At 33.6% G+C, this 12525-nt stretch overlaps 1 protein-coding gene and 1 non-coding gene across 5 annotated transcripts in view; one reads left to right on the forward strand and one right to left on the reverse strand.

Annotated features, from left to right (window-relative positions):
- VPS13B (vacuolar protein sorting 13 homolog B) overlaps positions 1-12525 on the forward strand; it is a 752513-nt gene that overhangs the window by 307235 nt on the left and 432753 nt on the right. For all 4 annotated transcript variants that reach the window (XM_027594446.2, XM_027594522.2, XM_027594594.1 and 1 more), the window contains exon 20: positions 7233-7342. In XM_027594446.2, coding sequence (XP_027450247.2) covers positions 7233-7342 — 110 coding nt within the window. The remainder of the gene's footprint in view (positions 1-7232; positions 7343-12525) is intronic.
- Positions 8083-8189, reverse strand: LOC113917301. Its single transcript, XR_003518197.1, has one exon. It is a non-coding gene; the product is annotated as a U6 spliceosomal RNA (small nuclear RNA).

Below are 12525 nucleotides of genomic sequence, written 5' to 3' on the forward strand. Positions count from 1 at the left end.
TCCGCATTTCTCCTGTCCTGTGCCCTGCCATTCTCATGAGTATTTGGTGGACGTTTGTTGAAAAGAGATGTCAGGTGGGTATACTCCTCTTCTGTCTAGTATTCTCAGGGATTCTAAATTGTCATGCCAGTCCCCAAACTCATCTTTAAATATTTGTTAAAATTTCTCGTTTCTTCTTAACAACTTGTTTCTTTTCCCGTTGCTATGTCTGAAGGCAACTATTCATTCCTTTCTGCCTGTAGCCTTTCACTTTTATGACTTTTGTTCATTAGGATTTTTTGCAAACCCTGCTGTCTGATGAATGTTGAAAAGTTTTGATGGGTTGAAAAGCATTATATGGCTTGTTTTGTTATGATGGGATAGAATTCTGTGATTTTCTGTATCCTATGGGAAGGCGTGATAATTGTTAATTAAGTAACATGAGCTATCCTACTCACATACCTAAAAGTCTTATGATTCAGTGATACTAAACTTGACAGTTACCTTGGATAAAGTTACCAGTGGTTGGCAGCTCATCCCTGCTCTGTCATTTCTTGCCTGTGATTACTCTATCTTGCCTTTATTCTCCACCCATGTTTTTGATTCTTTCTTTTTTGTTTACTTAACAGGCTAAAATTCTTGAAATTATTCTTAAAAATAAGAGTAGCAAATAAATTCTTAAGAGCTGTACAAATCTAAAATGCCTTTAATTTACTCTAGCTACATACTAGAAAAATAGTGAGTTTTAGCCACTGAAGCTTAGATGAAGATGAATATGTCTGTGTTTTTTGTCTTGTTTATTGGTTTAGCATAAAATGCAGGGTACTTGTCCCCTTTTATATCTTGATGTTTTACAAGACCATCTCATTGGCTGACAGAGTTTCTGTAGCTGACAAGAAGCATACATATTTAATTGTAATCCTGTGCACCTTTGGGGTCTCTTTTTTTTTCGTTCTCATTCTTCAGCTTAGGATGTAACTGAACTGACAGTGGTGCCTTGGCTTAACTAATTTGTGAAGCCTGAGTGGAATGTGCATAAATGAGCCATTTTGGCAGTGAGCAGAGAAATGAAGCACACTTTTCTCATTAGTTGTCTCCCAGGCTAAAATTAAACAGAATAATATATTGCCAAATTTTAGTGATTTACGGGGAATCTGTTCTGAGTAAACTCAGGATCAGACTAGTTGTCTGCGCACTTACATGTCGGAACTTGTGTGTTACTTTTAAAGGCGAGGTCTTGTGAATTGAATATAATATGAAAATATCCCTTTAAACTTAAAAGAACTTTATAATTTCAACTAAATTGATATTAAATTGTTCTCTTTTATCACCTGTTTAACACTCACAGAGGTCCAGCCTGGCTTTGTGTCATTCAGTCATCTCTGATATAATGTAATCATATAACTTTTACGGACATTTGTTGAAGTATTTTTTTAACTTCTTCTTTATGGTAAAATAAGGTTTTTAGGGTTAGTTTTCACATGAAAATATTTATTTGGTACATTTGTTTTCCTTTTCTTTTCCATAAAATCTCAGTTAAAAAGGAATGCTACTAATTCACTGAGAAAGTTTTTTGAAAAATTCACTCAACACATTTAATTTTTGACACATCTGAAAGGACTTTTAAAATAACTTGCCCAATATGGAGAATGTCTGTAATTTTCTAATTTACTTTTGTCCTTTGAAGTTTGCATACTATTAAATTTATAAACTGCTTTGTTTATATAGGATTTGTGGATGTGTTTTTCATCATAATTAAAAAAAAGTTTGTGTTTATCCTGAGAATATGTATGTAGTGAGTTTTGTCTGCATGGCTATGAAAAAGGGTGAGATTTCTTTCTTTGCATCTCTTGATAGAATCTCTGTGATGCACATCACATTGTGGTTGATGCTAATAAATAATAAAAAATGATTTCCCTAAAAAAAGTAAAAATAAAAAAAAGTTTGTATGTGCCTTGTACTTGAGGTGAATAAAATTAGAACAAAACTTATCCTGATATATTCGTTTTAAAAAAATAAATGTAATTTCTTTGTTTTCTTCATTATCTTTTAAACAGAACACTGTGCATACAAAAGAATATATATATAACATACATGTAAATTTTGAAGTAAAATCATATACTCAATTCCATTTATTTATTTTTTATTATGTTATGTTAATCACCATACATTACATCGTTAGTTTTTGATGCAGTGTTCCATGATTCATTGTTTGCGTATAACACCCAGTGCTCCACGCAGAATGTGCCCTCTTTAATACCCATCACCAGGCTAACCCCTCCCCCTACCCCCCTCCCCTCTAGAACCCTCGATTTGTTTCTCGGAGTCCATAGTCTCTCATGGTTCGTCTCCCCCACCGATTTCCCCCCCTTCATTTCTCCCTTCCTTCTATCTTCTTTTTTTTAACATATAATGTATTATTTGTTTCAGAGGTACAGGTCTGTGATTTAACAGTCTTACACAATTCACAGTGCTCACCATTTATTTTTTCCTAAGAAGTTGATTGTCCATTTATTTGTGCTTTTAATCCTCAGGTGATCATTCTTGTTGTTTGGGGTGCTTTTTTTAATCTTCTTTTCCCTTCAGTGTTTGTAGCTTCTTTCCAATTTGTTTAATAAAATATGTTTATGTTTATTTTTTTGTTTTTATTTAATTTCCAGTTAACATACAGTTTAATATTAGTTTTAGGTGTACAATTTAGCGTTTCAACAATTCCATACACACCCAGTGCTCATCAGAGCTGACCCCTTAGTCCCCATCACCTCCTTCACCCACCCCCTCACCCACCTCCCCTCTGGGAACCATCGGTTTGTCTTCTATAGTTAAGAGTCTGTTTCTTGGTTTGCCTCTCTTTTTTCCCTTATGCTCATTTGTTTCTCAAATTCCACATGTGAGTTTAATCGTATGGTATTTGTCTTTCTCGGACTTATGTCACTTAGCATAATGCTGTCTAGCAAATGGCAAGATTTCATTCCTTTTTATGGCTGAGTAATATTCCATTGTGTGCACATCTTCTTTATCCATCACTCAGTGGACATTTGGGCTGTTTCCATCATTTGGCTATTGTAGATAATGCTGCTGTAAACTTTGGGGTGCCTGTATCTCTTCAAATTAGTATTTTTGTATCCTTTGGATAAACACCTAGTAGTGCAATTGCTGGGTCATACGGTAGTTTGTTCTATCTTTAACTTATTGAGGATCCTTCATACTGTTTTCCAGAGTGCCTGTACCAGTTTGCATTCCCACCAACAGTTCCCAGGAGGCTTCCCTTTCTCCGCATCCTCACCAACACCTATTATTTCTTGTATTGTTGAGTTTAGTTATTCTTACAGGTATTAGGTGATATCTGATTGTAGTTTTGAAATCATTTATTTTTAATTATACATTTTAGTTTTATGGGGCTCCTTGGGTTTGAGGCTTACTGTGTTCCAACAATTTTGTAAAATTCTCAGCTCTTATGTTTTTAACAATATTGCCTCTTCCCCAGTTTTTGGTATCTCCCTCTGACATGTTTGATCTTCTTACTCAGTGCTCATATCTCTTAACCTCATTTTAATAATCGTTTTTCATTTTTCTCTTCCAGATGCATTCTAAATGAGCTCGTGCATTTCCCCCATTTCACTTTTTTTTCTCTTCCAACTATAGCTGATCTGCTGTTTAGCCTGCCCAATGAGTTTTTTACACCAATAATTAACTATGTCATCTTTATCATTTCCATTTTTCTTTAAAAGATGTTCTTTCCTGATGCTTTCTCATTGTTTGATACTCTGCATGATACCATACAAAATTTTATATTTTAAACAGTTTATACATAGGTGTTTATTTTCTATATTCAAATATCTCCAGTACTTGAAAGTCTAAATTGTTGGTTGCTTTTTCTGACTCTCTCATAGTGGCTTGCTTTCTGTAGTGCTTGCTGATTTTTTATTAAGAGAACCATTCACAGGTCATAATTTGTGGTAGTTACATGACAGTGAATTGGAGACTTTTCAAACAAAATTTTTTAAATATTACGACTTCTGTTGCTCTTTCTTGGTCACTGTAGGGCAAAATTTATTGATGTCTTACTATGGAAAATGATATTTGGCCAACTTTAATTCTGTCCTCCTCACATCTCACGTTCCTCTTATATATACCTACTCTCAAAATTGTTACATCATGTTTGATTAATCAGTGAATCTATTTTTCAGAATTTATGTATTTCTCTTTATAAATATTATTCATGGTACAGTCACGCTGTATGCTACGATTAGTTATCATTTCTTTTATAGCATGTGTTTTTCCTGTATTTAATAATTGTGTTTTGTTGCTCTTCCGGGGGCGCCTGGGTAGCGTAGTTGGTTAAGGGTTCAACTCTTGATTTTGGCTCAGGTCATGATCTCAGGATCATGAGATGGAGACCTGCATCCAGCTCTGTGCTAAGCGTGGAGCCTGCTTGGGGTCCTTGTCCTCCCTCTCTCTCTGCCCCTTCCCCTGCTCTCTCTCTCTCTCATAAATAAATAATAAATGTGTCTTAAATATTGTTATTACATTTTTCACGTACCTGTAACTACTTTACTGTTGTCGTTTTGGGGATTCCTGTCACTTTTCTCCTGTGTTAGATCTTTTGTCTCTTAGACCCCACATTCTTCTTTCTTGTTGGAATTTCTTTTTGTGGAACACATTTCTTACTGTTAAATATGTATTAATTTGTGGTGTCTTTAATATTTATGTGATATTAATTGTAAAACAAATTATATTGGCTTATGTGGCAGGAAACACTGCATAGTAATTTAAACCTAATTGTAATTTCATTTCTTTATATGGAATTTAGGAAAAGTCTTTTAACTTTTAAGATTGAATTACATATTCTTGAATTTAAATAAAAAATTTAAACTCTCCATTTAAATGTATGTAATTAATTTCTTTAAAATTAAAAGATTTTAATAATTTTTATGCATTATAGTACAGCAAATACATATATGTATATCAAATTGCATCTTCTTTTTTTTTTTAAAGATTTATTTATTTATTTATTTATTTGAGAGAGAGAGAATGAGAGATAGAGAGCATGAGAGGGAAGAGGGTCAGAGGGAGAAGCAGACTCCCTGCTGAGCAGGGAGCCCGATGTGGGACTCGATCCCGGGACTCTAGGATCATGACCTGAGCCAAAGGCAGTCGCTTAACCAACTGAGCCATCCAGGCGCCCTCAAATTGCATCTTCTAATTGACTTCAGTTATGACTCCCCATTTCCAGTCATCTGTATTTAGCTTGTCCTGTTCATTCCTTCCTGAGATGTATTTGAGTGAGTCATTGCTCAGGAGCACATACATTGTTACATGGAAGTGGGTGGGGTTGCTTTTGCCTCAGAACACTGCCCAAGAGTCTACACTGGAGATTCAGAAGCACTGAAAGGTGGAAGATGAATACACATGACAATTTTAGCTTGTTTGAAAATTCTGTGCCAAAGTTTTTAAAAAGGGGCTATTTCTCTTGCTTACTCCCCTCCATCTTTCTATCTCTATCTCTGTGTGGTTCACTTTTCATAGGAGTTGGTACTAATAGTAATTGTATTTAGATAATCTGCAGTATTACAGAACCAATGGGCTTTTGCACCTAATCCGAGAACTCATCTACTCTTTATTATGTCTCTCTGTTCCTACCATATGGCTGTTACTTTTCTAGCTACTGGGAGATGTAGTTGAGAGCAACATTGAAAAATACCTCTTACTTGATACTCCATATACCCCAATAGAGCTAATAATATTTTATCAAGAAATATATGTAGAAATGCAAAAATGTATTTATGGAACACACAGAACCTGCACATAAATTATGAATGGGATTTTAAGCTTTGGTTAAGTCTGATGTGAGTTGGCTTTTTATCAGAGGGGGACTAAAATATTTTCCTAGAATGGAATTGCAACTTGTTACACTTCAGCTTTGTGTTTTATGTCAGAATGTTAGCCTGTGTTTCATCTAGGCAGATGAACATCTTGCTTCTGAATGTTTAAAGCTGTAATTTGCAGTGATTTATTGAGTGCTTATAATAATCCTTCCTTTCACATTGTGAATTAAGTTTGTAATATAAACAAAAAAGGGAGATAATATTCTATTCTCATGACCAATATAAAAATTGCTTTTTGCCTAAATAATAAAGCTGCTTATTATTAAAGACATATTCACTTAAAAATTTTTTTTATTTAAATTCAATTTAGTTAACATATACTGTATTATTAGTTTCAGGGATAGAATTCAGTGATTCATGGGTTGCATATAACACCCAGTGCTCATTACATCAAGTGCCTTCCTTAATGCCCATCACCCACTACCCCATACCCCACGCCTTTCACCTCCAGCAACCCTGTTTGTTTCCTGTAGTTAAGAGTCTCTCATGGTTTGCCTCCATCTCTGTTTTTATCTTATTTTATTTTTCCTTCCCTTCCCCTATGTTCCATCTGTTTTGCTTCTTAAATTCCACATGTGAGTGAAATCATATGGTAGACATACTTTTAATGAGATAATTCATTTTCCATAAAATTCATTATTTTTAAAGTGCATAATTTAATGGTTTTTAGTATATTTGCAAGGTTGTGCAACAATCACCATTTTCTAATTCTGGAACATTTTAATCACTCCCCAAAGAACCACATATCTATTAGCAGTTACTTTCCATTCTTTCCTCCCCTCAAGCACTGGCGTCCGCTAATCCCACCTTTTTTCTCTGTGGTTTTTGCCTGTTCTAGCCATTTCATGTAAGTGGAATCATCCAGTATGTGCTTTTCTGTGACTGGCTTCTTTCACTTAACATGTGTTCAAGGTGGTGTAGCATGAATCGGTACTTTATTCCCTGTGATGGACAAATAATTTTCCATTATATGGCTATACCACATTGTGCTTATCCATTCAACCATTCATGGACATTTGTGTCATTTCCACCTTTTGCTATTATGAATCCTGCTTTGAAAAGTTGGGTACAAGCTTGTGAGTGGACATATGATTTTAGTTCTCTTGGTACATACCTAGGAATACAATTGTTGGGTCATTTTGTGACTGTATTTTTGCTTCTTGAGGAAATGCCAAAGTGTTTTTGAAAGTATTTGCACCATTTTATGCTCCCACAGGCAGTAGACGAGGGCTTGAATTCCTCCACATCTTTGTCTACCCTTGTTAATTTGTCTTTTTATTATAGCTGTCCTACTTGGTGTGAAGTGATATAAAGCTTACTATTTTGTATGAGGAATTAACACAATTTTAAAATCTTGATTTTTAGGTGCTGTACTTCTTTGTAGTGTACAAGGAGTAGCAGTTAATATTGATCCAGTCTTATACACCTGGCTCATTTATCAGCCGCAGAAACGAACCAGTAGACATATGCAGCAGGTGAGAAATTTTTATAATTTATTCTCTTAATGAATAAATCTTTTTCTCATTTCTTAGAGTTACATATTGTCTGAATTGATTTTTTTTAATGGATGTACCATAATTCCTTTGTCCTCCATTCTACCCCTTTCAAGCAATTCTATTCCTTCATTTCTAAACAGTAAATTACAGCTCAAATAGAGTTTCATTGACTCTTGAGGTGGATTTCTGTGCAATTGCTGGTAAAGCAGAAACACTGGAGAGACTAGTTTAGGTGGTCCTATTTTACTGACTTGTTTTAGATGTTTGTTCTGAGTGTTTGATGCATAAGAATTGCGTAGTAAATGTTAGCTTTTGTTTTTATCTCTCTATTTCCTCTTCATCTTTAGGTTTACTCAACAAGTATTCATTGAGTGCCAAACCCCTGGATTGGGATGGTTGGTATAAAAGAGTTGGGATATGTGCTTATTTAAAAGGGTATAAATTACAAAGTAAAAAGTAGCTAATTGTAGTTTCTGGAGTGCTTAAATTCTCTGTCTCATGATGCTTAAATGGATTTCTTACAGGCGGGTTTTATTATTCACATTTTAAAAATGAAGAAACTGATGCTTATTGACATTTACCTGCCTATTGTCACATGTAGTAAATGGCAGAACTTAAATGTTTTTCAGGCCAAATGTATGCTATCTTGCATTGCATTTTCCCATTGACTTAATTGTAATTTTATAGTACTCTAATTGGAATAACTTGGTATCTTTTTTTTTAATATGGAACTTTTCATGAATTTGCCTGTCATCCTTACTTAGGGGTCATACTAATCTTCTCTGTATTGTTCCAGTTTTAGATTATGTGCTGCCAAAGGGAGTGCTGCATCTTTTTTCTGAAGTAACTTAAAGCTAATTGATAGAAAAATACACAATTTTATAATTAAATAAGATAATAAAAAATTGACAGTGACAGAATATTTCAACCCATGTCTCAAGGAGCATCTTTTAAAGGATTTTCTTCACCCTGTTTTAATTTTATTTGAAACTAGAGCTTCCATTCCTCAGTTTCATTCTTCTTTTTTATCAAATAGTTAGAGACGATGAAACACTGTGCTAGATACTGGGGCTACAGAAATAAAAGTTCATTTTTAGCATATCCCTCCCTCTAGAGGTACTTACTGTATTTAAGGATATGAAGGAATATAGTAATGCCGTTTTTAGAAATTGCTATGTTAGATCCACACAGGATTATGTGGAAAAAGATAAAGAAGAATAGTTCTCACAGGCAGGTGAGGTTGTTAAAAGGAGAAATTAAGACAGTTGAGCTGAGCATCACAGGAGTAAACCAGACCGGGAAGTTTGCTTTAGACTGAACTCTGTGAGCAGAGAAAAAAAAAGCATTAACTTGGTAAGAAAGGGACCTTCAATGTTTCCAGACTAGAGCCAATTGTTCTTATAGAGGCTGGTAGGAATTGGAAGCCAATTCATAAAAGATTTTTTTTGTAATACAGAATGTTTGTGACTTCATCCTGAAGGGTAAAGAACTATAGGAGCCTGATATAAAGAGATTTGAATTTTAGGAAGTTTACTGTAACAGAATGTTGAATAAAACTAAAGATAAGGAAATACAGAGATAATAAAAATGAAAGCGAACATTTACTAAACAGTTCTTATGCATCAGATACTCAGAACGAACATCTAGGCACTCTGAGGGAAAATAGGCCATTAAAAAAATAGGACCACCTAAACTAGTCTCTCCAGTGTCTCTGCTTTACCAGCAATTGCATAGAAATCCATCGTAATAGTCAATGACACTAATTCCAGGGAGCATTTGAGAAATATTTTAGGTGTAAGTTCTTTTAATTGAGTAGTAATTGACATGTCAGTTGTCAGATGTACAACATAATGATTTGATATTTGTGTATATTGTGAAATTATCACCACAATAAGTAGTTAACATCCATCACTACAGACAGTTGCAAATTTTTTCCTTGTGATGAGAACTTTTAAGAGCTCTCTTAGCAACTTTTAAATGTACAATATGGTACTATTAACTGTAGTCATATTGCTGTGCATTACATCTCATGACTTACTTGTTTTTTAAGTGGAAGTTTGTACCTTTTGACCCCATTCACCTCCACTGCCCCCATGAGTTTGTCTTTTTTTTTTGATATACCACATATAAGTGAAATCATATGGCATTTTTCTTTCTCTGACTTACTTCACTTAGCCGAGTTGTCTTATTAGGTCCATCAATGTTGTCACAAATGAGAAGACTTCCTTTTTTTTTTTTTATGGCTGAATAATATCCCATAGTATTGTAAATTCTCATTGGTTAGTTTATAAATGATGCAGTTATGTCCAGTACAGTAGAGATATCTCTGAAGGTCAAATAATATTCCAGCATCTTTTTTGTTGTTGTTCTAGCATCTTAAGTAGATTGATTAATTTGATTGATACCTTTAAAGATTTTGATATTTAATTTTATTTTTATTATTTTATAACTTTAAAATTAAATGTAAATATATATTTAAAAATATGTTTTTCTAAGTTCAAAAATAATAGTTTTATTTAAAGTAAAAGTAATAAATACCCATAATCCTACTCATGCAGAGTTACAAATAATATGGGGATAAATATCTTCATAGCTAAATCTTTGAGTTTTTTAGAATATATTTTTGAAAGTGTAATTAATAGTTAAAGGCATGTATCGGGGGGCCTGGGTGGCTTAGTGAGTTGAATGTCTGCCTTTGGCTCAGGTCATGATCTTGGGTTCCTGAGATCAAGCCCCACATTGGGCTCCATGCTTAGCTGGGAGTCTACTTCTCCCTCTGCCTCTCCCCATCGCTCATGCTTTCTTTTTCTCTCTCTCTCTCAAATAAATAAATAAATAAATAAATAAAATCTTTAAAAAATTTGTTAAAGGCATGTATTTAGCGTATTTTAAGGCCTTTGTTATTTTGTGACTTACCTTCCAGAATTGGTTAGAATTTACATTTTCACCCTCACTTCACAGTATTACTATTTTACTATGGTTCATCATATCTCAAAAATATACTTTTAAACATATCCTTAACCTACTCTTTTATTCTTACTTTTTTTTTAACATGGGTAATTGAGAGAATAGTATAATTAATCCCCATGACCATATCACCCAGCTTTAATAATTATCAACTCATGACTACTCATCTTCACTTTTAAAACTCTATTGGGGAAAAAATGCCAATATTCAGTAGGGGTGAAAATATAGAAAATGGATAAACTCATACTACTGGTATGAGTGAAAATTGATGAATTGGCAGTATCCAGTAAAATTGAAAATGAGCCTAGCCTCTAACCTCCAAATCCCACTTTATGATAAAGATATGCTCTTAACAGATATACTCATAGGACCCTGAAGAATCATGGATAAGCCTCTTATTGCAGTATTTATTGCAGTCATGTGAAATTGGAGACAACTTGAATGACTGTAAGGAAGTGGATAAATAAAGCATGACATATTCACATGATATAATTAAGTAGAAATTATATGAGATTTCTTAATCTCATGGATGGATGTCTCATATTGTATCTAATGCAAAAAGCCAATTTCCAAGGATATATGCAATATGAGAACATTTATGTATATTTTCCCAAAACCACCCTTAGAAATAAATAAATAAATGGTGAAATAAATGGTGTGTGTGAGTGTGTGTAAGTAAAGATAGCTGTAAATTGTAAAACATGAATTTCAAGAGTTATATCAGTATCATAATAGGGATTGATTCTGGGAGGAATGGGCAGGTGGTTAGCAGTTAGAGGGATTTTTAGCCTTATCTGTAATATTTCATTGGTCTCAAAAAAAAAAAGGAAATATAAAAATGTAAATAGCCAATAACTGTTGGATGTAATGAGAATGTGGATGTTGTTTTTTTCTTTATAATGTCCTATACTTTTACATTTATTAAATTAAAGAGGGAGAATTTTATAGGAAGAGCAAAAAAAGCTTTTAGGTATTTTGAGCTCATGGGATATTGATGCATCAAGGATAGGAGAAATCTGGGGCTAGCACACAACTGATATTTGAGGGACTATCTAGTACCAGAAGGTAGAAGAATATTAGTAGAAAAATGGAAGGTTGCTAAAAATAAATATTGTTTATTTGTATATTTTTGACTGGAATAGCCATATTTCCAAAAAAATGGAAGAAATCGAATCATCTTACTCTATATCCAGTATCTTTTCATGCCTGACATGTAGTATCTATATTAGCAATCATTCAGCAAATATTTATGGAGAGTCTTTCGGACACCGTTGTAGGTATTTGGAATACAGTTCTGTAGAAGACCTATCAGAGCCTGATGTCTTGTTAGGAAGGGTTTTGTTTGGGCTTTTAACGAATCTTTAAAGAATGCCTTTGTGAAAATGCACCCAGTTTCAGACACCAAAAGGAAGGATTTTTTTGTTTGTTTTGGGGTATTACCAATATTATGGCTTTCATGAATCTCATCTTTCAGCTATTTTGCTTGAATTAAATATCACACTGTGCAGAACATAATTTTTCTCTAATACATTAATTTGAATCTGAACATAGTTGTAATTTTTTGGAGTACTTAGTCATATTCCAGGTTTATAAGTGATGGGCAAGAAATTCAAGGGATTATGGAATCACTAAATGCTAGAACATAAGTAGACATCTCCACTTTGATATTTTATAGTTGAGGAATTTTAAATGCACCAAAACTTAACAATATGTTGAACATTTCTCATCTAGGTCTTAAAATACTATTTCCTATTCAGATTTGTATAAATATTATCAGTTTTACTAAATTCTTAATAGGAAAGCAGGTACTATACATTGTGATGTTTCCCACAAATATATTTAATCTTTCCATTTTCTCATTATCAGCTTTCTTGTCCTTTTACTCAGGTTAAGTAGGAACTTTAAAATAATTTGCCTTTTTCCTCTCTATCTCATAACTTGATTGATTATGTTACATAATTAGATAATGTACCTATGTTCTAATTGGAATATTTTATAATCTAATTAATATTAAATAAGTAATAAAGGTTGAGTGAGGCTTAAAGGTGGATCTTTAAAAATGTGATGGTTGTGCTGTTGAGAGTAACGTTAGACTCCATTGCCACTCGACCAGCCCCTCCAGAGTTACCATCTGATGCAGCTGTATTACAGTTATCAGCTGTTGTTGCCCAGGCTGCAATTTCCTTCTCAATTTG

Source organism: Zalophus californianus, chromosome 4, assembly GCF_009762305.2.
Source record: "Zalophus californianus isolate mZalCal1 chromosome 4, mZalCal1.pri.v2, whole genome shotgun sequence".
NCBI lineage: Eukaryota > Metazoa > Chordata > Mammalia > Carnivora > Otariidae > Zalophus > Zalophus californianus.